This window comes from Suncus etruscus, chromosome 6 (genome assembly GCF_024139225.1).
Source record: "Suncus etruscus isolate mSunEtr1 chromosome 6, mSunEtr1.pri.cur, whole genome shotgun sequence".
Lineage (NCBI taxonomy): Eukaryota > Metazoa > Chordata > Mammalia > Eulipotyphla > Soricidae > Suncus > Suncus etruscus.
This window is the reverse complement of record NC_064853.1, coordinates 46,513,832-46,539,270: the sequence shown is the minus strand read 5'-3', so window position 1 is coordinate 46,539,270 and position 25,439 is coordinate 46,513,832. Positions and strand designations below refer to the sequence as shown.

General features: G+C 37.7%; 1 protein-coding gene across 4 annotated transcripts in view; it reads right to left on the bottom strand.

Moving 5' to 3' along the window:
- The window catches only part of PUM1 (pumilio RNA binding family member 1), a 141,791-nt gene that overhangs the window by 57,836 nt on the left and 58,516 nt on the right, over nucleotides 1-25,439 (bottom strand). For all 4 annotated transcript variants that reach the window (XM_049774636.1, XM_049774637.1, XM_049774638.1 and 1 more), the window contains exons 4-7: nucleotides 18,327-18,435; nucleotides 17,194-17,372; nucleotides 5,896-6,062; nucleotides 3,396-3,666 (exon numbers count right to left, since the gene is read on the bottom strand). In XM_049774636.1, the coding sequence (XP_049630593.1) occupies nucleotides 3,396-3,666; nucleotides 5,896-6,062; nucleotides 17,194-17,372; nucleotides 18,327-18,435 (726 nt within the window). The remainder of the gene's footprint in view (nucleotides 1-3,395; nucleotides 3,667-5,895; nucleotides 6,063-17,193; nucleotides 17,373-18,326; nucleotides 18,436-25,439) is intronic.

Below are 25,439 nucleotides of genomic sequence, written 5' to 3'. Positions count from 1 at the left end.
ATTAACTAAATTCTAAATAAAAAACACCAACAATCTGATAAATCATATAAACAGCATCCTCATTATGACTCCTGCTAGACATGATCAGTTCATAATGACTCCTGGTAATAATTTCCTAAAACATTCTAATGGAGATACATATAACTGATACAGGAGGAGTGGAGAGGAATTTAGTTTGTCAGTTTAAATCTCACCCATCGAACAATCAAAATAGATAATTGGATGGCTGGGGATGGGAAGTAACAGGAGATAAAAGGAATCTTCAAGTCAGTCCCACTCTGGCATTCTTCTCACACTAGCTTTACATGAGCCTAGATAGGATCAGGCAGGTCTCATTTGCCTAGACAGGGCATAATATAGGCAGATATTGGTTGTGCAGGAGAGCTCAGATTCAGGAAGGTCTTGAACACCCAGGCAGTGCCAGGGTGCTGAGTCCAGGAGTCTCACCCCCACGCATAGCTAGAGATGAGAAAAGCCAGCATGAATAGCAGGAACTGCTGAGGTACAGTTGAGCAAGTTCCAAAAACAGGTCAGAACCCAAGGATCTTGGCAACATACATGCACTGTAGCTGTAACCAGAGACTAAGAAAAACCAGGACAATAGGAACTGCTCAGATACAGTTAAGTAGGAATCTTGCTGAAGTGCAAGTGTCCGTGGCTGGAGATTACACCAGGGAGTCATTGGAGTATAGTTCAAACAGTCCAGTGACAAGATTTTAAAAGTTATACACTGGACCAGGCACTGTGAAACAGTGAAGTATGCAGGTAAAGCAGAAACTTGGACATTTTGGAAGATACCCAGCCCCATTTACCTAAACTGTACAATAAACTTCTTAATCTTCCAAGCTTTGTATTCAAATCTTTCATACAGTTCTCAAGACCTACAAGCTCAAGAAAATGTATTTTCACACAAATGTAACTACTCAGTTCTATTAAAATTAAATATTATTGGGGCAGGAGTGATAGTCCAGAAGTAGGACATTTGCCTTGCATGTCTCTGGCCCAAGTTCAATCCCCAGTATCCCATATAGTTCCCTGAGCCTACCAGGAGTAACCCCAAGTACCACCAGGTGTGATTCAAAAGCCTAAACAAACAGCTATTGGGCCAGAGCAATACTATAACAGGATACTTATCCTGAACATGCTAACGATAATTTGATCCCCAGTACCTCGTAAGCAATCCCTGAGCACCAGCCAGAAATAAGCCCTGATCACAGCTAGGTAGGTGTATGTGACCCAAAGCCATAATAAGTATAACACAAATGGTATAGCTATTCACTGTTTCCAGGATAAAAAAAGATATGGTGGAGGAAAAGTGTGGAAAGGTTAAGAACTGACTAGAGAGATAAGATGCTTGCCTGGATGCAGCCAACCCCAGTTCGATCCCTGGCTGCCAGGAACAGTCCCCATCTCCCTCCCCCCACCCAATAAAAAAGGAAATAAAAAAGAAAAAGGTTAATATTCTAGAGGTGTCAATGAACATTACAACTTACAAGAGGGGTATCATTCTTGTTTATGATACATCTATTTTGTGGATCACAATAAACACATCATTACATTTTTTTGCTGTTGTTTACTCCCATGTAATTGATTTTCTTTGTCATCCTACTTATTTATATGTCTATTCTTAAGTATTTATACCATATAAAATTTTTTCAAATGAGCCAAAGATAACTTCAAAGTGGTCTGGATAATCCCTAGCACTGCAGGATGTGATTGTAAGGTAAAAAACAAACAAACAAAACAAAACAAACAAACAAAAAAAAAACAACTAAATGACAGACTTGTTCATAAGAGATTGAAGGTATAAACAAGTCAAATACCAGGTAAATAAAATTAGAACAGATTAGATTGGAAGTTAAAAGGTAATAGGCAAGAACTTCTAGGAGTTCCAAGAAGTTTAAACGGGGGGGGGGGGGGGGGGGAGAAAATTCTCAAATAAAACTTCTTTAAGCATCCATTCTCTGTTGCCTGCATCAAAACCTGCATTGTGTATTCCTCTTTGACTCTTACATTATTGAATAAAATTATTTTACTCAAAAAGACAACCTTATATCACTAAACTAGAAGATCCTGGCTTGCATGTCGCTCAATTTAGATAGAAAAACCACCACATTAATAAACTAAGTTAGACAACTTAGTCACAGTATGTCACTGTATTTCCCTCCATTTGCTAATTTAGCGCACAATATTTTTATTTCCAGTATATCTTTAGCACCTGAAGCAACTTTTAACATCACCAGAAACTAATTTCAAAAATCCATTATAAAACACCCCTCATAAATAGTAATATAAATGTTTATTCCAATGTGTTTCACTATAAAATGGTCATAGCCTGTTATTTCATCAGCCCAAAATTATAACCCTTAGAGATTCACATAATGCCTGCAACCCACTTTTTTCAAAAAGAAAATTGACAGAAAATCTGCAACTATATAATAAAATCTGGTATACAGAAGAGAAAGGGCACAAAGACCACTGTCATGATGAGGAGGGCCTGTCCAGTGTAACGCCTTCAAGAACAGCAGATACTGTACACTCTCTGGAAAATGAGTTTGTTAATTAGACTTAATATGGCCCTCAGACAGGAGTACAGAATATACACATCAGATTTTTCCTCTACAGGATTCTTTTTTGTATGTAGCCTTCCTATAACTAACTGTTGAGTCAAAATCACTTAAAATTAACTATTTATGCTACCTAAAGAGACAGCATGGTATAACTGATTCCCAGACAATTTCCACTATGGATATAGAATTTTGAAATGTCAAAATGAGACTTCAACCTTTTAAACCTAGTTTATATTTAGATTACAATCTGAATTAAGTAGTATCAGAAATTCACAGCCCATCAAACTGCTTTCTAGCCAAACAATTTCACCATAGATCTTCTACTGAGTGATCTCTTTTCACCTCAATCATATTCTACTTCTTTCAAACCGGGACATTGGTTTTCTATAGTAGACCACTTAATTAGAACATGAATAAGACACTCTGACACAAAACTCCAATTTTATGATTTTATGATTTATGATTTAAAAACAAACAATAGCATCACAATCACATGAATCATCCGAGAGATTGCTGTAGTATCTAAGAGGTTGTGCTATAAGAGAGACTACAACTTCACCCACCTCACCTCCAACCCTGGGAGACAAGAGAGGAGCAACATATTGTGCACAAAGAACAAGGTGGTCTCTTGCCAATAACCTCAACATCAAACCAGCTTCTTGATGGGGGAGATTCAGAGGCTCTGGTAACAACTATTGAGTTAGCTAGTGAAAGCCTTAATAATGTTGCCCTCTTCCCACATCCCATTCTTAGTTAAGTAATGTACTACAAGAAAGTGACCAACACACATACACACACATACATACAAACACACACACACAGTACCTGTTGTTGAGAATTGTAGTCAAAAAGTCCCACAGTTGCTGCTGCTGAGTCCACAGGTACCTGCGTGCCTGAATAATCAAACTGAAGAGGCTCCATGCCCACATGTTCCATGGGGTCCAAGGGGACACTCTGGGACTCCATGTTGGAGAAATCCTCCACAGGCTTGGCACCATTGGTGCTGGTCAGCTGGGCTAAGCCCTCAGAACCATTCTGGTTTGGACCCAGAAGATCCACTTCATTAGCAGAGTTCTGGCAATTACCAGGGGTACGGCTAAACAGAGAAAGTAAAGGGCATTAAATCTTATTTTGTGCAAGAAGGGGATCTACAGCAACCTAAGATCAAGGGACACGTCCTTTTCATAGCTCATCCTCAATAATATTTAAATCTAATTCCACAAAATAACCAGAGTCCTCATATTGCTTATATTCTACATCCCATAAAATGACTGCTCCGATTCACGTTTGCATTAAAATTCACCCCCTAAATTTTTATTAACTACACATAATTTATAATCACCTAATCGAAAGGATTCATATTTAAAGAACATTGGATTGATTGGAAATTACTGCCATGGCACCACAATAGATATTCCCAAATGCAAATATAAAGTATGCCCACCCCCAAAAGCAACATCTACCCTTTAAATAACAAACAGAAAATAATTCTAATGGGAAATACTATATCTAAGTATGATTCTCCTTTACAAAGTGGTAAGTAATTTTTTGAACACTCTAACCAATGCTTTACATTTCTTCTAAAAAATTAGAAGCACATCATTAGAAAATGGATCAAAAGCCAGAGAGAACTCAAAGGGGTATCCACATTTGAACTCTTGGCAACCACATGGTCTCCCAAGCATGACTGGGAACAACACAGAGCCTAGAGATCCTAAGCATTGCAAGGTGTGGTCCATGAGCTAAAATACAGCAAAATCAGTAAGTTTATTGTCTAGCTATATGAAACCAAAGAGATACCTGATAATTAAAATTAATGTGAAGACATAATTTATCATGCAAATAATAAGGAAACCTGAAAAAGGAATATTAAATATTCTGGAATACAAGTACAATCCTAGATAATCCAGGATATATATAGGTAATCACATGCATAAAAAGGATTTTGGGGGCAGGAACAACAGCACAGTGGGGAGGTTGCTTGCCTTCCATGTGGGCAACCTGGGTTCAACCCCAGCATCCTAGATGGTCCCCTAAGCCTGGCCAGGAGTGATCCTGGAGTGTAGAGTCAAGAGTAAACTCTAAACACTGTCTAATGTGACCACAAACAAAAAGAGGCAAAAGGGATTTAGGATAGTATTTATGTTATAGGATTACATTATATCCCATTACACTATCATACCAAAGAAATATGGAATATGACATCTGTGTGTCAAAAGTAAGGTAGTATTATGTTCTAGTCAGGAGTGAAGCTTTAGTCCACCTTCTCTAAAACCCTTCATTCCCTGAAAGCCTTATAGTAGGTACAAATCAAATCTATTGTCAAGTTCCTTCAGACACATGCACACAAGCACACACCACATACATACACTCACCACTGCCACTACCACCGACCCTATCTCTTCCTTTTCTTCTTCCTCCTCCTCCTCCTCCTCCTCCTCCTCCTCCTCTCACTCCCATCCCCCCCTCCTCTTCCCATAATTGGGTGGGTGCCACAAAACACTGCTACAGTCTGGGTAAAAAGGTCTCCTAAACTCATCTGAAAGACCTTTTGGTACATGTTCATTATTCTGTGCTTCAAATATTACAGAAAATAATAACTCTCTCTCAGAAGATTAAGAATTAGATTAAGATTAAGAATAAGAAAACCATTTAAACCATTCCAAACTAAGCAAACTGATTTTAATTTTGGATGAAATTAGGAGGTGTGTGTGTGTGTGTGTGTGTGTGTGTGTGTGTGTGTGTGTGTGTGTGTGTGTGTGTGTGTGTGTGGACTAATACTAAAATCATTTGAAATTACATATCACTAAAGATAAATGAAGAATAACTGTCAAATAAGACAATATATCACAATACTGTGTGTTACTGACATGGTAAAACCTCTGTATCAGTCATAACCAGAGATGGAAGTAGAGGCATCCCTGGAAAGAATATGGTGAGAGACAAGTCATTCACATAGCACCTCTGGTTCTTCAAAATCAGTAAAATGATACCCTCACCCACCTACACTTAAGGGAGCTTATAAAAGTCAAATGAAAAGATATTAAAGTTCTTAAATACCAAGTGATTTGGTATTTGAGAAGCAGTGAAATAATCTTCATGGAATCATTCTGCAATAAATCCTATACAAATGCAAATTGCCTGTTGGTTTAGCAAAGCACCGAGAATTAGCGATTTTTAAAATTTTTATCTCACCAGTTAATTTATATTTATGATATAACCTACACTGGACCCAATTGTTAAATATGAGAGAAATAAAATAAAAATAAATGAAAACAAAACCCAGAGACCCCATTCAAAATTCATAAGTGTAAAACATACAAACCTAAAATCTTTGACGTCTGCGTCAATCCCATTCTGCACTGGTAAACCATTGGTCTTGTCCATCACATCACCCTCCTCCTTCAAATCTCCTAGCTTATCTCCATCAAACGTACCCTTGTTCTTCTTGTCACCTTTGTCGTTTTCATCACTGTCTGCATCCCTTGGGCCCTGTTTAAAAAATAGCTTCAGCTTCACTAATCATCATCAACTAATAATAGTGGGCAGCCACTGTGGACACCATGCTACTCTAGATGCTAATTAAACAGGGTTGAGTCCATGCTAGTGTCCGTACCCTTTCAAGACATTACAATCTAATTAACAAGCAACACAGAAGCAGAAACACTGCGGAAAGAAAGTCTTGCCAAATGAGGAAGACACACATACATGTATAGTAATAAGACAATTTTACCACACCCAACATCCCACCACCCTTTTTTCCATTCTACCCAAAACTTTTGATATCTTGGTTCCACTTTCCTGCTCTAGTGTATAACCCTGTTTAATCGTAATAAGCCCCGTGTATAGAGGGGAAAGTGGTAAGCCTAATAAAACAATTGCCTGCTTCCTCAATGTCCTATCTAAACTCCTCAAATACTGAGCTAATGTGGTCTGATATCATTTCATTTAATAATTCTGTATTTTACCTTTGGGTCTATGCCCTACCAATTTAAACTATTACTACCACAGTCCTATGCAACCCATGCCTCAATAATTTACTAACCATCCTTCCATTTTTAATTTCCTTCACAACATGTTAAATCTCATAGAAATCAATCTGTCTCCTCTTACCAATAGTCAAAGTAAATTAAGACCTGGGCATAAGTGAGTAAAAATGTGCTTTGATCACTAAAGGTAAAAGATTTGATCTACTGATGTGATATGATATCAAGAACTTTACAGAATCTTATCAGAAGATAAATAACCTTTGCTTTAGGAAAACTAGAGAGGCAACCCTGCTTATTCTCACCACAGATTCCTGGATTAAGGAAGAAACAAATGTTCCTTGACTTACTTAAATCTCTTGGTATGGTGCATAGCATTTCCATCACTACAACTGAACTCCACAGGAAAGGGACTAAAGGGTAGGAATCAATAAGAGTCCAGAGGAACACTCAGTTGTGAGTATGAGTGCAGATGCAAAACAAATAAATGCTCTAAGAGATTATCCTAAGCAATCACTAGCCCAGAAAGGGTGACTGCTAGATGCTGATATTCTTACACCTTTCAAATTGCACTTCATAACCCACAATCTGTTTATATGTAACACATAAAAAGAAAAATTTAATGGCTAATATGAGTAGAGGGAGACAAGAGAAGAAATTTTAAAAATATTTAAAATTCAGTTTGATGAGGAATCAAAATAGTAAATTAAATTACAGGCTAAGGATGTAGCTCTGAGGGGAAATATGCTTTACATGTATTAAGCCTGTGAGCTAGGTCACTGACAGACCAAAGTATAAAATGTTTAAAAGATAGTAAATTATTATAGTATTGGAAGCCATTGAAATGCAAGTCTCACAGCAGAGTTTTTAAAATATCTTAAAGTACAAGGTTATTACTAGTTCAGAAGGCATGAATAACAGGCAATAAAGCACCCAGTCAAGCCCCGAAAGTAGAGTTGGAAACGACAGAATTCTAAAATCAAAAACTGTTTTCTTTCAAGATAGCCAGACAACAATAGCTCCAGACTAAAATCTGGAAGAGGTTAAGTATTTTCATTTTCACACTGCCAGTACTGAATGCAGTACCAGGCAAACAGTTCTGAAATACGAATGAAAAAAATACGGACAGGGGTAGAGAACTCTGCAAATCTAAACTGCTAAAACAAGGATCTTCCCTATATCTTTATTATCAGTTAAGAGACCAGGAGATGGAGCTATCTAGAAAATAAATGAAATCACCTGAATTCAACAGGGCTAGTAACAACAGCAAGAATTTTTGAAGGATTTTCCTACCAATATACCTATGTTAACATTCTACAAATCTACAAATTAAGACTGGCTAAAAGGAACAGTTTCAGCTCTAGTTTCCAAGCAGTTCAAAAGATCTAAGAGACAAATGAGAAGAAAACGGGATAAAGGAGCAAAAGAAAGTTTGATCAATAAACAAGATATATTGTAGCAAGAGAAATTTGTCATCACTGTCAAGACAAAGTGATAACATTCCCTTTCTTCAGCCATCCTTTACAAAATCTTGCTAAAAAGCTGTTCAGCAACTACTATCACAGGTAAACTTAGCCACAGGTACTTAACATTTTCAAATACACTATCAAGCACTAGATTTGCAAAGACTTGCCTAGGATGAGCTGCTTTTTACCAATACTGTATAGTGTGTTCATACAAAACAGTTAGCTGGTTTTCTACTCTGAATAGGCTATAATGGCCTCAGTAGAATAGTGGTTCCTTCTATTCAAAGATGGGGGACCCAAGGGAGGCTTCAATGTCTTGATCTGGATGGGTTACATGAGTGTATTCATTTTGTAGAAATTCATGAAGATGAGCAATTATGACTTTTTATAAAGGTTAGCATTCCAATAAAACATTTGCTTAAAAGAAAAAGTTCAGTAAATCAGTCACAAGCCTAAAGAGTCTGATTTCTGAATAACACCAAGAGCATAAGTAGAAGCTATTTTGCCAAAAGTCTGTTATTAAGAGATTACAGGGTTCGAGATCATAAAAAGGCCTCTTAGAAATATGAAGATCCTAGAGAGAAAATAGAGATATAAAATGGGCTAGCGTGATTGAGGGGGTTCTTAAATGTATTATATATTTAAGATATTGTATTTATAGATCTGTGATCTTAAAAGAAATTGCTAACTTTGGTTTGGGGCAAAAACTCAGGGTCCAGGGGTGCGTATCTTGTATGCTTAAGGACCAAACAATGCATGTTCCCCACCCTCCAGCACTACAGGGTATAACAGGGTATACCTGGAAACCCTCAACACCAATGGGACAAGACAGGGCCACATCACCATGCCCTGACATTAAACCTTCCGGTCAAATGATTGGCCCCAGAAACATCCCCAAGGTCCCCAAGCAATGACTGGGGTATCCCAAAAGATAAAAGAAAAAAAAATACCAAACTGGAAGGAAAAAAAAAGTCTACACAACTGGTAACACTTATTAGCCACAGGACTTTGGAGAGTTCATTAAACCTGAATATGAGTTCTCACATCTGGAAGTGTAGTCATGATCATTAATAAACGATATGCATTCAATTTTATACAAATAGTAATAGCTAGGCGCTGCATAGTTACTGTGTACCAAATGTTCAATTAAGTGGTTTGACAAATTTCTCTATCAAAAAATGCTCCCAATTAAGTGCTTTAGCTCAAGTAAAAATAAATAATGGATTTGTTCTCAAAGGGACATTTTTTTTTAAATGCAATGGTCCATGGTTATCATGTCAAACAATCACCAATACTTTTTTTTAAATGTACAAGTGCCTGGGCCTATTGCCAAAATATTGATTTAATTAATCTATAGAAATTCCCACAACTATTCTACAAAGCATCTTTTCCAATAACTCTAAGAACTCACAATTTAGGGCCAAAGATGTGGTATAGTAATTAAGGTGCCTGTCTTGCACGTGGTAGATCTGGATTTAATCTCTGGCATCATTTACAGTTCCCCCAAACCTGCTAAGAGTAATCCCTGAATGTAGATCTAGGAACAAGCTATGAACACCACTGAGTGTGGCACAAGGCAGAGAAGAGAGAGGAGGAGATAGAGAGAACTCTCACAAGTGAGGGCTAGAGCAATAGTAAGATAAAGTGCTTGCTTGCAGTTCAATCCCCACTCTGTATATGGTGCCAAGCGCCATCAGGAGTAATCCAATTTGGGGGAGGGGAGGACTCTCAACTGAAAACTCCTGTCATTCAGTACAACATAATTATCATTAAAAACAGGGCTTACACATTTTGCGTTTATCACATAGTACAAAGTACTTAAAAATTTTTTTCCACTAAACAGAATTTAAAAAAAAAATTAAAAGTATCTTTTTTTTATTGTGGAAATCCTTTACAAGCTACCTCAACTATTCAAATTCAGATCTCAGTGGGTACTGAAAATGCAAGCGGTCAAACCCGAGAGGTCAAAAGGTTCTGAGATCCCAAAAATATAGAGAAGGTATATGTTCCAAAACAGAAGAAAGGGGCTAGAGATTGCCCAGTGGGTAAAGCACTTGAGACTTGCACATCTGGCACCCCGTATGGCCACCTAGCCCTGCCAAGAATGATCTCTATAGAAGTAAGCCCTGAGCACTGCTGGTGTGGCCCAAATTCAAGCAGACAAGTATCTACACCTGTTGGGGAGGGAGCTGAAAAAAAAAAAGAACACTGGAGAGTCATAAATCATGGAAATCAGAATCTATCCACTTATAGCTCAGTTTCCTCATAACTTCACATAAAAGGAGGATTCCTTATGGGAATAGCTATTAATCCCAAGCGAAGTCAGGAAAATGAAAAATTATCTCTTATATAAACAGAGCTCTTACTATACATTGCAGCAGAAATCATATTCTTGAGACTAGTAAAGTTCTCTTTCTAAAAGGTATCGCTGTGTATTTGTTTTGGACCTGTGTGTATACATGTCTATTTTTCACAATATGTAAGTTCCTTTATGATCACTAGCAAAAAAATTCAAATATTCAAGTCTCAGTAAAAGTAAAATTCACTCATGTGAATTTTCTATGTAATGTGAAATATGATTCTCTTGTGAGGTGCTCAATTTGTAGATCAATATAGATAGCATAGTGAAAAATACAGCTAAGAACTGAAGTTAGAAAGTCTAAATTAAGGCCCCAACACTTCTAAGTCTCATTTTTCTCATCTATAAATTTAGATGCAACACTCTTATCTCAGTGTTATTTCAAGAATTAAATAATTCATGAAAGTGCCTTTTAATTCTTAAAATTTCTTTATACAAACTCTTCCTGTTTTTTTCTCATGCTGCCTTTCTCAAGCAACCACCATCCTCACTTAGATTTCCCCACATTTCTAAACTACTAGACATCTAAACTTCTGGCAAGAAGTTAAAGCCCTAATTAGTATACTCTTATTCCATTGATTTTTTTCAGAGTAATGAATTACAGCATCAAGTCATCACAAAGTACTATATTTCACTGAATCTTAGCTTCATTTTATGTAGTGCTAAAAAGAAAACTCTCTGGCCTGATCATTAAACTACATCAAGTAAAAGATGCAACCCAATTTTGAAATGATAAAAGTGAGGAAATGTGGATTTTATATAGCATGAAATATGCCATGTGCAGTGTATTCAATAACCCAATTCTAAGAAAAGATTAAAATGCTCCCTGGAACAACCTCGTAAGCCACTGTGTTTAAATAAAGTTCCCTGGGCTGGGGTTGTCATTCACTGGTAGGTCATGTGAGAAACCTAGGTGTTTGGGGGTTGTTTTGTTTGTTTTATATTAGGTTGTTTATATTAGTGCTCAGAAATTACTCTTGGCAAGTGCCCTACCCATTCCACCGTACTATCTCTCCTGACCTGAAGCCCTGAAGTCCCAGGTTTGATCTCTAGCACCACTTAAAAATAAAGTTCTTTTTTTGCTCTGGTAGCCATAAGGTCAAAAGAACATATAAAATCTATATTAAACATGTAGCATTATAGTTGTTATTACAGAGATATAAATCAAAAATTATATATTTTTGGGGGGAGCCACACCCAGTGATGCTCAGAGGTTATTCCTGGCTATGCGCTCAGAAATCGCTCCTGGCTTGGGAGACCATATGGGATGCCAGGGGGTCGAACCACAGTCCGGTCCATCCTAGGTCAGCGCATGCAAGACAAACACCCTACCGATTGTGCCACCACTCTGGGCCCCTAAAATTGTATATTTTTATCTCTAAAAGCTTGGCACAAAAAAGGGCAGAGATTATAGTGTCAAGCTCAAGGGAAGCACTATCCAGAGATAAGTTTATGCATTTGGTCTATAAATGCCTAACAACTTAAGTTTTCAGGAAAATTGTGGGGTTTTGTTTGTTTTTGTTTTTCAATAGAGGCTACCCTCAGGTCTCTGGAATCAAGGGTCCTTGGCAGCTCCAAGCAAGACTTGGCCTGGCAGTGCAGCCCTAGCAGTGTAGTGCTTAAAAGCCAGCAGACTGCTAGAGCACAAGAAGAAAAGAGTACACTGTACAGTACTTGAGGAATGAGGGTGGGGGTTTAATGCAGTGCTGGGAGCAAACTAAGGCATCACTTATCAAACTTGTCAAAATATGAGTTTCTGATTCACTGGTTCTATATCATGTCTGAGATTCTGAATTTCTAACAAGTTCCCAAGTAATGGCAGTATTATTGTTCCATAGGCATGGTTTTGTACATTGTACAAACCATTCCCATATATTTTATCCAGCTATATGAATCACTTTCTAGATTTTAATTACTGTACTCAAAAGAACAAAACAAAAAAATTATTAATGTGTGCCTTAGAAAAGGCCATGAAGACTAGAAAAGCCACAAAAAATTTATAACCTAAGTGAATTAAAAAAAAAAAAAATCAGAAAGAAGCTAGTCCCAGATCAGAGAGATAGCACATGGGGTGAATTTCAAAAAAAAAAAAAAATTAGAAAGAAGCTAGTCCCAGATCAGAGAGATAGCACATGGGGCTAATGTCCTTGCCTTGCGATCCCTGTGATGTGGTCAGGTGTGGCCCCCTAACCCAAATAAGTAAATAAAAAAGAAGCAATAGTCTCTATAGACAAGTAGAAAAATATCCCGAAATATTTTTTCCTAAATGCATTTTTTAAGTTTCTTCACCTAGTGAAAGTTTGAGGTAGTCTCAGTAAGCCAGAAAGTGAGAAATCATGATCCACTGTAACTTTGGTTTGGTTTGGTGTAGGAAAAAAAAGAGGAAGTTGTGGTGCTTCACATGTGCCAAAGAAAGTGTTCTCTCTACCACTGAGCCTACCTCCCTGGCCCCTTGATCCACTTTTCTGATTAACTAGGCTCCCATCTATTTGAAGAGTATGTGGCATTCCAGAACACAAATAGCAGTGTCCTTATATAGTAAATTAATACCAGTGGTCTCAAAATATAGCTTTTATAAATGATTCAGTAACCACTCTGAACTATACTTTCTATATTGACAAAGACAGTCTTATTCCTGAAAAAATTAGATATAAAGTACATAAATACAAAATTATAGACTTGATTCTAACTTAACTGGCATTCTGAGATGTCCTATTATTCTCTCTCTCTCTCTCTCTCTTTTTTTTTTTTGTTTTTGGGCCACACCCAGTAACACTCAGGGGTTACTCCTGGCTATGTGCTCAGAAATTGCTCCTGGCTTGGGGAACCTATGGGACACCGGGGGATTGAACTGTGGTCTGTCCTAGGCTTGCACATGCAAGGCAGACACCTTACCACTTGTGCCACTGCTCCAGCCCTAAAATGTCCTATTATTCTGAAAGCGACTACACTTCCTGATTCATTATAGAATACTATAGAAAATTTACAGTGTGTACTAAGAAGAAACTATAGCTGCTTTTTAAAACTTCAGCCTTAAAGTACTTTATCACAGAATACTCTATCATGCCTGAAAGTATTCTATCTCACTCTACTACTCAGAACACTGAGGAAAACCTAATAAAACTAGACAGAGTTAACCATCTTCATTCAAGTTGTAACGTAAAAACCACCTTAAAAGACATAAGAAATAGCTTTAGGATGATTAGATGACTCTAGTTCTAAGTCATCTCTAACTAAATACTTCATTTGGATTTTTGTGGTCAGCATGAAAATGACTCCTTGTGCTTTCCTCCTCAACAGAGATGATGTTCTTAGTTCTCAGAAGAGTAAAATAGTTTATGTTGGAGGTAGTGTTGCTACCCAACAAGTAAAAGTATCTGATTGTGTTTTATTCTCTAAATCACTAGTTACTACTCTTTAAAGCAATTATTTCCAAAAATCAGATACTCTAATTTCACTGGCTGCTGCACCCAACTCTGAGTAAGTTCTAGTTGAGAAAAAAATTTGGAAGGGGGGGAGGGATAAAGCTCACCTCTTCCAAGAGGATACCTGCATACTATGAAAAGCATAAAATGATGCACTTTCCATAACCAGATATCTGGTCAAATGTCATTCATCCTAACCAATGAGCAAAGCCAAGCCAAATTAGACAGGGGATCAGCAGCATACAACCATAAAGCCATGAGGTAGTTCGCTGATGCTGAGCTGGACATAAAAATTTGATTGCTAATGTCACTACCCAATTCTCCTATACCACCCCGTAGAAGCAACTCAAGTCACTACAAGTAGGATAAATTTAATTGCCTACAACCTGCATTCTGAGAACCTGAAACACAGATTTGAAAATGTTTATTTTTATGCAAATCTCGGAAGTACAAATAACCTGACTGTTGGAGATGTTAATTTTCTGAACTCTAGTCTGAGGTGTTCCCCTAAAATAGTGATAACATAAGCTAAAAAAAAAATCACCATTCTTCGAAAAAATAAAAAAGTATATGTCATTTTTTACAAAAAAATATATAAGATGTTTAAACAAAGATATTAATAAAAATATATAAGACACTGACTGCAAAAAGATATGCCATTAGAATAACTAATAATTATTTGAAAAGTAGGACTGAAAACATAGTATAACAGATAGGGTGCTTGCCTATGGCTGACCTCCATTGATCCCTGGTATTTCACATGGTATTCTGAGTACTATCAAGAATGATCCTTAAGCATGAAGCCAAGAGTAAGACTCAGCACTGCCAGATGTGACACCAAAACCAAAAATTACATGAATAAAATAAAAAGTGGGCAAAAAAAAAAAAAAAAGAAAATAGGGCAATAGGGGCCAGAGAGATAGCATGGAGGCAGGGCGTTTGCCTTTCAAGCAAAAGGTCATTGGTTCAAATCCCGGTGTCCCATAAGGTCCCCCGAGCCTGCCAGGAGTAATTTCTGAGCATGAAGCAAGGAGTAACCTCTGAGCACTGCCAGGTGTGACCCAAAAAACAATAATTTAAAAATAAATAAATAAAATAAAGGAAAATAGGACAATAACATTCCTTTTTAGCATTTGGTCTTTCTCTAAAGTCCGATTATTTTGTTGACTCCTGCCAACATCATAACTAAGTACAAGCCTCTTGGCTAAAGAGGAAAACTAGAAACTATGTAAGTGACAGGATTTCAAGCAAAAGTCACTTAAGTCCTCTCTCCCCACACTAACAATTGACCTACTCAATATACTAACTTTTCTCTGATAGTCAGGAACTGAAAGTTATAGAAAGTAATGATAGCACTTCATTTGATAAAACGTCACTCAGTAAGTGAGGAAAGTGTGAGGACAGTAAAAGAGATGAGGGGAAAGCAGGTGAAACAGTACAGGGTTTAAGGCACTTGCCTAGCATGCAGCTGGCCCCAATTCAATCCCCAGAAACACATATGACCCTAGGTATTGCCAGGTACGGCCTAAAATGCAACCCATGGAAAAAAAAAAAAGGTGAGCTGGGCATAAAGTGAAAGAAAAAATGAAAATCCATTCTTCCCATGGGAACTATAGGCAAAAGATAATTTGGTCTGATCCTGTTTCCTACATTTATAGGGTAGATTTTGTTCTTCACATGCACTTGGGGAAAATGGAGGTAAAAACAGGTGTGGGGTTTCTTTTGCTGTTTTTTTTGGGGGGGGTTCTTTTTTGGGGGTTCTAGGGGTCACACCCGGTGCTCAGGGGTTACTCCAGGCTCTGAGCTCAGAAATCACCCCTGGCTGGCTTGGGGGACCATATGGGATGCCAGGATTTGAACCACTGTCAGTCCTGGACTGGCTGCATGCAAGGTAAATGCCCTACCTCTGTGCCATCTATCCCTCAGGCCCCTAAAAGCAGTCTTTTGCAGATAATGTTTTTATAGGTTCAAAAGTCTCTAGAAGCAGTTGGGTTATCCATTCGGAATGGATAGCTCTCAAAACCAAACAAAAGCCCCAGTTTAGTTCCTTGACATAGGGAAGGGTTATCATTTATTTTTAAAAATAATCCTATTATAGTTAAAATTCTCATACCTAATTTCTAGGTTTGGATCTATGAGAAATCCAAACCAGAAACCTAAATTAGTTTATTTCACTTGTTTGCTCTAGTTTTTCTGGGGATTAATGCTTTAGCCACATGTCAAACATCAATGTCAATTAAGTATTCCCTTTGACACACCTAAAACAAACTTCATATAGATTCTGGTTACTTCAGATATTACCATTCTCTTCATGCCAACCAAATCAACAATCATTCATTTAATATCCACTAACATCTATTAAATTTCATACATGAGAAAGATACATCCGAAACAGTAGCCAATAATCCAAAATACAATACTCCAAAAAAGTTTAAAACAGGGCAGGACACAGGTCCAAGTCTCTGATAAACAGCAACAGATGCATGACAATAAAAATACTAACACCATGATGAATAATAAAGTTAAGATAAAGATGTCTATAAAGAAAAGGCTACTAATATGAAGTTAGGGGAAGAAGGCCCCTCACAGGTAAAATTAGCTTGGGTGGGAGGGGGAAGCAAAGAAAAAGAAAACAACCCTTCATTTCAGATTGGGAAGGTCCCTCTTCCTGGCTGTGACTTGAAATATAAAAACAAACACAAAACACAAAATGACTAAGACGCAAATGAAATTGTACTGCTTCTAGAAATGATATGAGTTTGACAAAAAAATAAAAGAATTATTTTGAGAAAGGCTATCATACCAAAGATCCTGGGGGGAAACTGTTTAAGACTGAAAAAGAAAAGGTTGTATGTAGATAAAAACATCAGAGATGAGGGGTGATTTGAATGAATGAATGAATGAATGCAGGTATAGAATCAACAAAACTTTTACTAACCTGACTGGGTATAAGAAGTACAACTGTTCAAAGAGGGCCGGGGTTCATTCTATAATTAGCCTAACTAGCAGAACAAGAATACTTCTACCCACTTGGCTCCTAGAAATAGGCAAGTAACTGCTCTTAGATCTACTCTACATTGACTTCCTAGAGCCAGTTTTTTAATATCTTCTCTTTTTAGCTCCCTCCCAATTAAAAATAGTTGGGCCATTTTCTGATTGACCAAATAAACTGAATTCTGGATTTCAGTTCTTCTATTACTTAATGTGTCCCCAAATTATCACTTCTATTTTTAAAAAGTTTACACACCCTATTGTGTTTGCTGAGATCCAATTTTTAAACACCCTATAATTAATGCTATTAATATCTTAGGAAACTAAACAGGCATGTTTTGTTTTGGGGGAAAGAAGAGAAAGAGATATAGGAACAAGTTCCTCAAACCAACTTACAAATCCTCCTTTTCTTAGACAGGAATCGCCCGGGGATGAGCTCAACACATACTCCACCATGCTAACGCCTAGTCCCCCACTCTCCGACCGTGGGGACAGTACAGAATTGACCTCACTGTTCACATGGAAACTCTGACCAGGTCTTCTCTGCACCATGATTGGCTGGGAAACTGAATGATCTACAAAAAAGATACACAAGCATGATACAGTGCAGCCAGAGGCTCAAACATATTACGAGTGATGTCTCATGGATAAACCAATGACTACAAATCAAAACCTGCCATGGTCAGTTGAGTCAAAACCTCTATAATGTTTTTCCCTAAGTATCGCGTCTTTATAAAAAGCGGAACACATCCTCATATACCCAGCATAACAGAACAAAACAGCATTTGTTACTGGTTTATCTAGATAAGTGAATAAATTAACATGTTCATCCCTGTCAAGTAGTAGCAATTATTTTAATATATTTTATTGTGGTGATAATAGAAAATGTGGTTTTACTGCCCTTTTTAAAAAAATAATTTTATCTCTTCTGATGAATCACTGTCATCTAACATGAGAAACTCAAAGATCTTACAATGTGCTGTAACATAGCACATCAACTTTGAGGTTATCTTCCTTCCTGTCACTTGTCATTTCTTTCTACTGTCAGCGCATCTGCCTCTAGAAGTTCTTATTCCTCCTCAGGAATAATATGTCAAAACAGCATCCATGCCCAGTTATTTGACTTGGCCCCAATAATATCTATAGATCATCCTATGCACAGTACACAGAAGCAAGGGGAGATTAAAGAAAAATGAACTAATTTCCAATGGCAGGCATAGATTTTCTGATTCCAAGTGTGCTGACAGCAGTACTAAACAAGAAATTGTAAGTGAAATTATGGTAATTTCAAATAAGAGCATTTCCCTGTGAATGCTTGAATAAAATAGTAAAGATTTAACTTTGTGTTAAGCTCTGCTTTAACAAATTACATCATATAAGCTCCTTCATGGCAATTCTTCTACAGGGCAGGACACTACTTGATATGGTTATGTCACTGATGTAAAATTCATGACTTGACTTGCCAAATGCTGAGGAAAGGAGCTCTAAGACAGGCATAAATCACAGTACAGATGCTAGATCTAGATTACCTGATGTTCCCCAGGCACTGTCTCGCCATTGATCACCCAGGAATATTCCTTTTGGTCCATCTTTGCTGGATTCATCTGTTTCCCAAAACTTTTTACCTGGCAAGAGCTGCTGCAAATTAAAAATAATAGATGCTTTTAAAGAATTCATAAAGGATGAAAGTACAGCAGTCAACACTTTCTTTTAGACAAGGGTACTAAAAGATGTCACGTGCCCAGGTGTTTAATCACAGTGCCCTGACTATTGTCAGAGTACTTACTAATGTACGTTTAGTAAACTTCACAGAATCCTAAAGCAAGGGGCTAATTTAAGTTTCTGAAATTGTCAATGACAAGATTTTTTTTTAAGTGGGAAAGGAGACTTATAAACTAACTCCTTTGTAGAAGACAGTTTAAAAGGGGGGGGGGAACTACAGTGATTAAAATGCTTCTGCCTGTATAAGTATTAACTAGTCACAATGAGTTGTTCAACCTGGAACATGAACTTAATTCCAACATTGGAGTTTTTAGATGTAAAACTCACCCCCTTCATACATAAATTTTCTGTAAACCAAAACATTTCATCAGGAAAAAACTTTCATCAGAAGGGGGGGAAATTCCTTCCAACCATAGTTTTAACTTATTCTAAGATTTTGAAATAGCAGAGCTATTCTTATTACTGGAAGAGAATTAAAATCTTGTAGTCTCAGTTTTAACAATGCTTAGTAATGCCATTAATGTTGCTTCACAAAACATTCCATGTCCTAGAAATGTAGGCATCACTGCTCCTAAACCACTAAACCACTGTAAGAACTTTAAACTAGTTTCAACAAAAGAAACACAAATTACCTTCTTACCAAAAAAAAAAAAAAAAAAAAAAAACCAGTAGTTCAGTTCCATACAAGATCAAAGTAACAATGACTAGAATTAGAAAGTTAAATTAGACTGGAATTCCATCAGTCTTCATTCTGGTAAGTCAGTTTTACTTCAAAAACAAGTCTGTTTCCAAACCTAAATTTGAAATTTGGATTTCTCAACCATTTTATTTTAGCTCTTTAAATTATCAAATAAATATTAATTACTACCGCAATAAAAGGAGTTTCCTGGTATACTTTCCTCCTCAGGCCCTAATTTGCTATTTGTGATATAAAAGATCATGAAAGACACATTTTGGATTCAAAATTAATTGCTACAAGGCATAGTTTACTGAAAGATGAACCATTATAATCCATTATTCCTATGATTATTGTTCTTTTGCTAAGGAAAACAAGCTGATCTATTAGCTAGAGAGAAATTGAGAGTGAAATGGGGAATGGGAGAGAACCATGAATGAGAACCTATGAATGTTGTATCCTAGAACAAAACGAACTGCTTTTGAATCTGATCCTTTTTTGCACTGAGATAGTAATTTGGACACGGAAGGTTTCTTTTTGGATCGTTAGCAATATTGGTGATAAGTACCTAGTACAATATACAGTGGGTTCTCAAATGGTTTTCAAGGAAAAAACACCATGACCAAATAATTGTGTCACAGATGAGTTACTGGAAAGATGAACTACAAGCACAATTTGAGGATTTTTGAGTTGAAGCAATGGGTAGGGTACTTGCTTTGCATGTGACTGACCCAGGTTCAATGCCCATTACCCCATATGGTTCCCCCAGCCCACCAGAATAACAGAGCCAAGAGTAAGTCCTGAGCATTACTATCAAATCAAACCAAAAAAACATATTGGGGGGGGGGGGAGTTGAGTCACATCTGGTGGCACTCAGGTTACTCCTGGCTCCGCTTTCAGAAATAACTCTTGGCAATGCCCAGAGAAACATATGGAGTGCCAGGGATCAAACCCAGGTCAGCCACATGCAAGGTAAATGCCCTAATCGCTGTGCTACCTCTCTAGCACCCAAAATTAGGAATCTTGTTTTAATGCTTATTTTTCTCCTGTTTGCTCCTGAAAATGCCCTCTTCCAAGATTAAAAATAAAATTTCTTTTCTTACGATTTATTACCTTTCCATTTAGCATTCTGACTGTTTTCCCCTATATTACAGGGAATCTGAGCAAACAATCCCACCTCAACTTCACCTCTGTATATCATAAGAATGCTAGCACAAGAGCCACTTTACTTGTGAATTTTAATTGTATTCTTTATATAATAGTGGAAAGAGCAAAGTTTATCAAAGTAGCCCTTCCTTATAATTTTCATCACTTTCCATGCACATTTAGAAATCTTTAATCAAATCCCAGTTATATTCTTTAACAGCCTCGATATGCAAAGACAGTCATTTATTAAAAAAGCAAAAGCCTCTGAACTCAAGGTTTCAAAAAGCCTGCTTTGAGTCTGTTATCTATCAATGTAGCTTCCTAGGTTGTCACAACATGCAAAGCCAGCAAAAGCAGGTGAACTTAAATTTAAGGAAGGTTGTTTTTAACCAAACTTATCTCAAAAGGAAACAATATACCAAACAAGGAGCAAGATAAAAAGAGGTAAAGATTCTACTTCAAACTAGAATCACTAAGTAGATGCAACAGGTCTCAAAGGAATACACAACATAGAAACTCAAGATCCTAGCCAGACACCAGCTCCATCTACAGAAGAACTGACAATGGATTGAAATACACATCTTAAATTTTTCCAGCCCGAAAAGTACTAAAGCATTCTGTTACTTAGTAAACTATTATTATCAGTGAAAACAGCAGGAACTGAAACGGGCAAGTTTGTAACAGATAAAAAAAAAGGGAGGGTGGAGAAGAGCATGGCAACTTGCTGATTCTGTGGGGGCAAAACCTATACTATAGGCTACAAGAGTATTCTGCAGACACGAAGGAAAGGAAAACTATGAACAGAAGTAACTGAATAAAAATGAAACAAACTTGATAAAGCTGTTCATTTTCTTGGTCTTAGAACCTAGCTAGCATTTCTTTTCTCCAAAGTTCGGTCCTCCTCCACCACTCAATTTATATGGTTAGCAGCATTCAAAAGGACTCCTTATGACATCTGTCTCCTGATACCAATGCCCTGATAATTTCCTTAGTTGATTCCAGGAAGGGTGCTCCTGGAGACCTGTTTGTAATAAATACAAATACAAGACAAAGGTGTTAAAGTGTCACGAGTAAGATTATGATCAGTCTTGCTTCAACTCTTTTCCTCTCCTGCCTTCTTGATCTCATCTACTGCCCTTCTCACTTTGAAGTAACAAACTGCCATTTAGTAGTTGCCCTTAGATAGGTCCACATAGCCATGAACAAAGAGATCTTTGGACAACATATTAACTATAATACAGTGAAGCTCTCAACAGCCTGCATAAAGCATAATTCTCATTTTGTGTCACCATGTGAATGGCCTTTTGCAAAGTATGAGTGGATTTCTGACCTGTAAACCAATTTCTATAGAAACTGGGACTTACACAGCTGCATTAGTTAAGTCACAATTAAGAGCAACAGGTAACCAATAAGATTATGAATATGTGGAAATTTTCTTATATTCAAAGCCTTTTTTTAATAAAGTTATTATTGCGGGAAAGGTGGGGCTATGCCCGTCTATGTTCAGGGCTTACTTCTGGCTCTGCTCTCAGAGATCACGCCTGGCAGGCATATGGGGTGCCGGTTATTGAACATGGTTGACTGTATATAAGGTAAGTATGTACTAAGAATTTAAAGAAACTGAGTTGCATTTTCTAATACCCAATGTCAATATTTTAATTTAGAAAAGTGTTTTTGAACTTTTCTTTGAATGTTGATGTTCTAGTTCATGTTCTCCTCTACTCTTAAAGCCTACCTTTATGTATTAAAAATGATTTGGAGCGGGAACATTAACAGCAGGAAGGGTCATTTGTCTTGCATACAGTTGACTCAGGTTCAATCCCTGGCATTTCATATAGTCTCCCAAACACTGCCCAGAGAAACCCCCAAGCATTGCCACTGCAACCCAGCCCTCACATATATATGATTTAGTCTGTGTTTGTTTGAGGGCCATACCCAATGAAGCTCAGACTGTACAGTGCCAGAAATTGAACCCACGTTTCCCAAACGCACATTCCAGCCATTGGCTTTTGTAATACTTCAAAATTAAGTCGTAGACACAGTTAAAGCATGCCTAGAATTAGTAATTATCAAAAACCAACCAAATGAAAAACATTAACTGCTCATATGAAATGTTAAAAGGAGCCATAATCTATCAAAATACAAAAGGGATAAATATACAACTACTGAATTTCAAATTCAGCCTCAAACCCACTGTAGTTCTAACAGTATCCACAACATAGTCTAGTTGAAAAACAAAAGCTAAAACATCATGGCACATTATTTCACCAGCAAAAACCAGGTTATTAGCCAAACTGCTTAAACCACATCTAAATTCAATCACCAGGACCTGGAGTGATGATAGCACAGCGGTAAGGCGATACCTTTCACTTGGCCAACACAAGACAGACCTTGGTTCAAATCCCAGCATCCCATATGATCCCCCGAGCTTACCAGGAGCAACTTTTGAGTGCAGAGCCAGGAGTAACTCCTGAGTGTTGCCAGGTGTGACCCAAAAACCAAAAAAATAAATAAATAAATAAATAAATAAAAGTTCAATCACCAAAAAACATGAAATGCAACTAGTGCATAAAATAAAAAGGTTTCCTTAGAAAGACTTTGAAAGGACATAAGCAGCAGACCTACAACAGAAGTTAACAAAATTCACTTGGGGCTAGAGAGATAGCACAGTGGCAGAGCATTTGCCATGCATGTGGCCGACCTGGGACGGACTGAGTTTGATTCCCAGCATTCCATATGGTCCCCTGAGCCTGCCAGGAGCGATTTCTGAATGCAGAGCCAGGAGTAATCCCTGAGCAAGCCAGGTGTTGCCCAAAAAAAAACCAAAAATAAAATAAAATAAAATAATAAAATAAAAAAATAATTAAAAAAAAAACATTTGGGGCCGGGAAGGTGGCGCTAGAGGTAAGGTGTTTGCCTTGCAAGCGCTAGCGTAGGACGGACCGCGGTTCGATCCCCCGGTGTCCCATATGGTCCCCCAAGCCAGGGGTGATTTCTGAGCGCATAGCAAGGAGTAACCCCTGAGCGTCAAACAGGTGTGGCCCAAAAACCAAAAACAAACAAACAAACAAACAAAAAAAAAAAACCATTTGGATGAGGCCAGAGATAGCATGGAGGTAGGGCATTTGCCTTAAATGCAGAAGAAAGGTGATTTGAATCCCAGCATCCCATATGGTCCCCTGAGCTTGCCAGGAGCGATTTCTGAGCACAGAGCCAGGAGTAATCCCTGAGTACTGCCAGGTGTGACCCAAAATTAAAAAAAAAAAAAAAATTGGTGGGGCCGGAGCGATAGCACAGTGGTAGGGCATTTGCCTGGCACGTGGCTGAACCATGATGGACTTCGGTTCAATCCCCAGAATTCCAGATGGTCCCCCAAGCCAGGAGCAATTTCTGAGCACATAGCCAGGAGTGACCCTTGAGCCTCACCAGGTGTGACCCAAAAACAAAACAGAAATATGGTAGCAAGAGGATTAAAAGATTTGAAAATTCAAAAGGTAACAAAAATTAAAAAATAAAGCCAACAAAGGCATGAAAGTCGGATTATTTTAGACAAGATTGTTTCATGGGCAAGTTAGGGTGAGGACATGTGCTCTAAAACAAAAAGCAATGAATGACGTTAAACACTGTGAGTACCTTTCAACCATTTTACACCTGCAAGCCAGCATGAGTTCAAGGACTTGTGAATGAAAACCACCCTGAAGACAGTAGCTTTCAAGGGCCTAGAAATTGCTTCTTACTGACTGTAACACCAGGATCCCAGGCAGGGAACTAATAAAGGTGATAAGGCTTTGCATACATGGTCAGACCCCAGGCACCACATTTGCTCACTTCCCTGCCCCCCCACTCCACCCTCCGCATAGCCAAGAATGATTGCCTAGCATAGAGCCCTAAGCACTCCTGGGTGAGACCCAAAAGCAAATAAATATATCAAACAGATATATACTTAAGCTAAGAACCAAACTAGAGAGTAGTTTAAGGTGCTTGCAACTTGATAGAAAGGCCAACTAACTCTCTCTCTCTCTCTCTCTCTCTCTCTCTCTCTCTCTCTCTCTCTCTCTCTCTCTCTCTCTCTCTCTCTCTCTCTCTCTCTCTCTCTCTCTCTCTCTCTCTCTCTCTCTCTCTCTCTCTCTCTCTCTCTCACTCTCACACACACACACACACACACACACACACACACACACACACACACTCACTCACTCACTCACTCACTCACTTTTGGAGAGATGACAAAAAAAAAATCTGGAGATGCCGGGGTACTGGGAATGAGATATTGAACCTGGAGCTGTAGCGTGCAAATCGTATACTCAGGGCTTTGAGAAATCCTATCTCCTTGGTCCACCTAAAGCAACTTTCTTCCTTTGCCCAAGCAAGCTTATCAATGAACATAATTGTTCTACGCACCTGAAAATTTTTTCTTGGTATAAGTTCATAAACTGCATTCACTCTTATATATTAGCTTTTCTTGTCTATAATCCAATTACCATATTTAGTAAAAAAGAGCTCCTTTCTAGACACAAACTGAAAATCAATATCCTTAGCAGAAACATACCATTGTGTACCCTTCTTTACATTGTTCTATTAAATAGAATTCCTAACAACCCAAAAATGTCTATGTTCAAATCTTGACAATACAAAACACACAATATTTTACCCCAGTTTAGACCAGAGCTTTATAAAAGAAAAGACTAAGAATAAAGAAAGCAATATAATTGCTTTCATGAATTGTCTGGAAAACAAAAGTGAAATCAAGCAAAAGAGATAGCTCAAAGGACCAGAGTATCATATACATGCAGAAGTTCAGACTTTGATCCCCAAGACCCCGTGTTCTCCCAAAGTGCCACAAGGAGTGACCTCCAAGAACTGCAGTATGGCAAAACATAGATAGCAAAGTCAGTCACTTGGTAATTCTCTACATTTTTAATAAACACTATTTTCTGTTATCATCTAATAAAACATACAATAAAAGATTGAGAAAGTCAAGAACCTCCAGGATTCTTATTTCAAGAAGAAAAGTAAAGCACATAAAGAGGGGGGCAGAGAGATAGCAGAGTGGTAGTGGTAGGGCATTTGCCTTGCACATGACTGATCCAAAACAGAC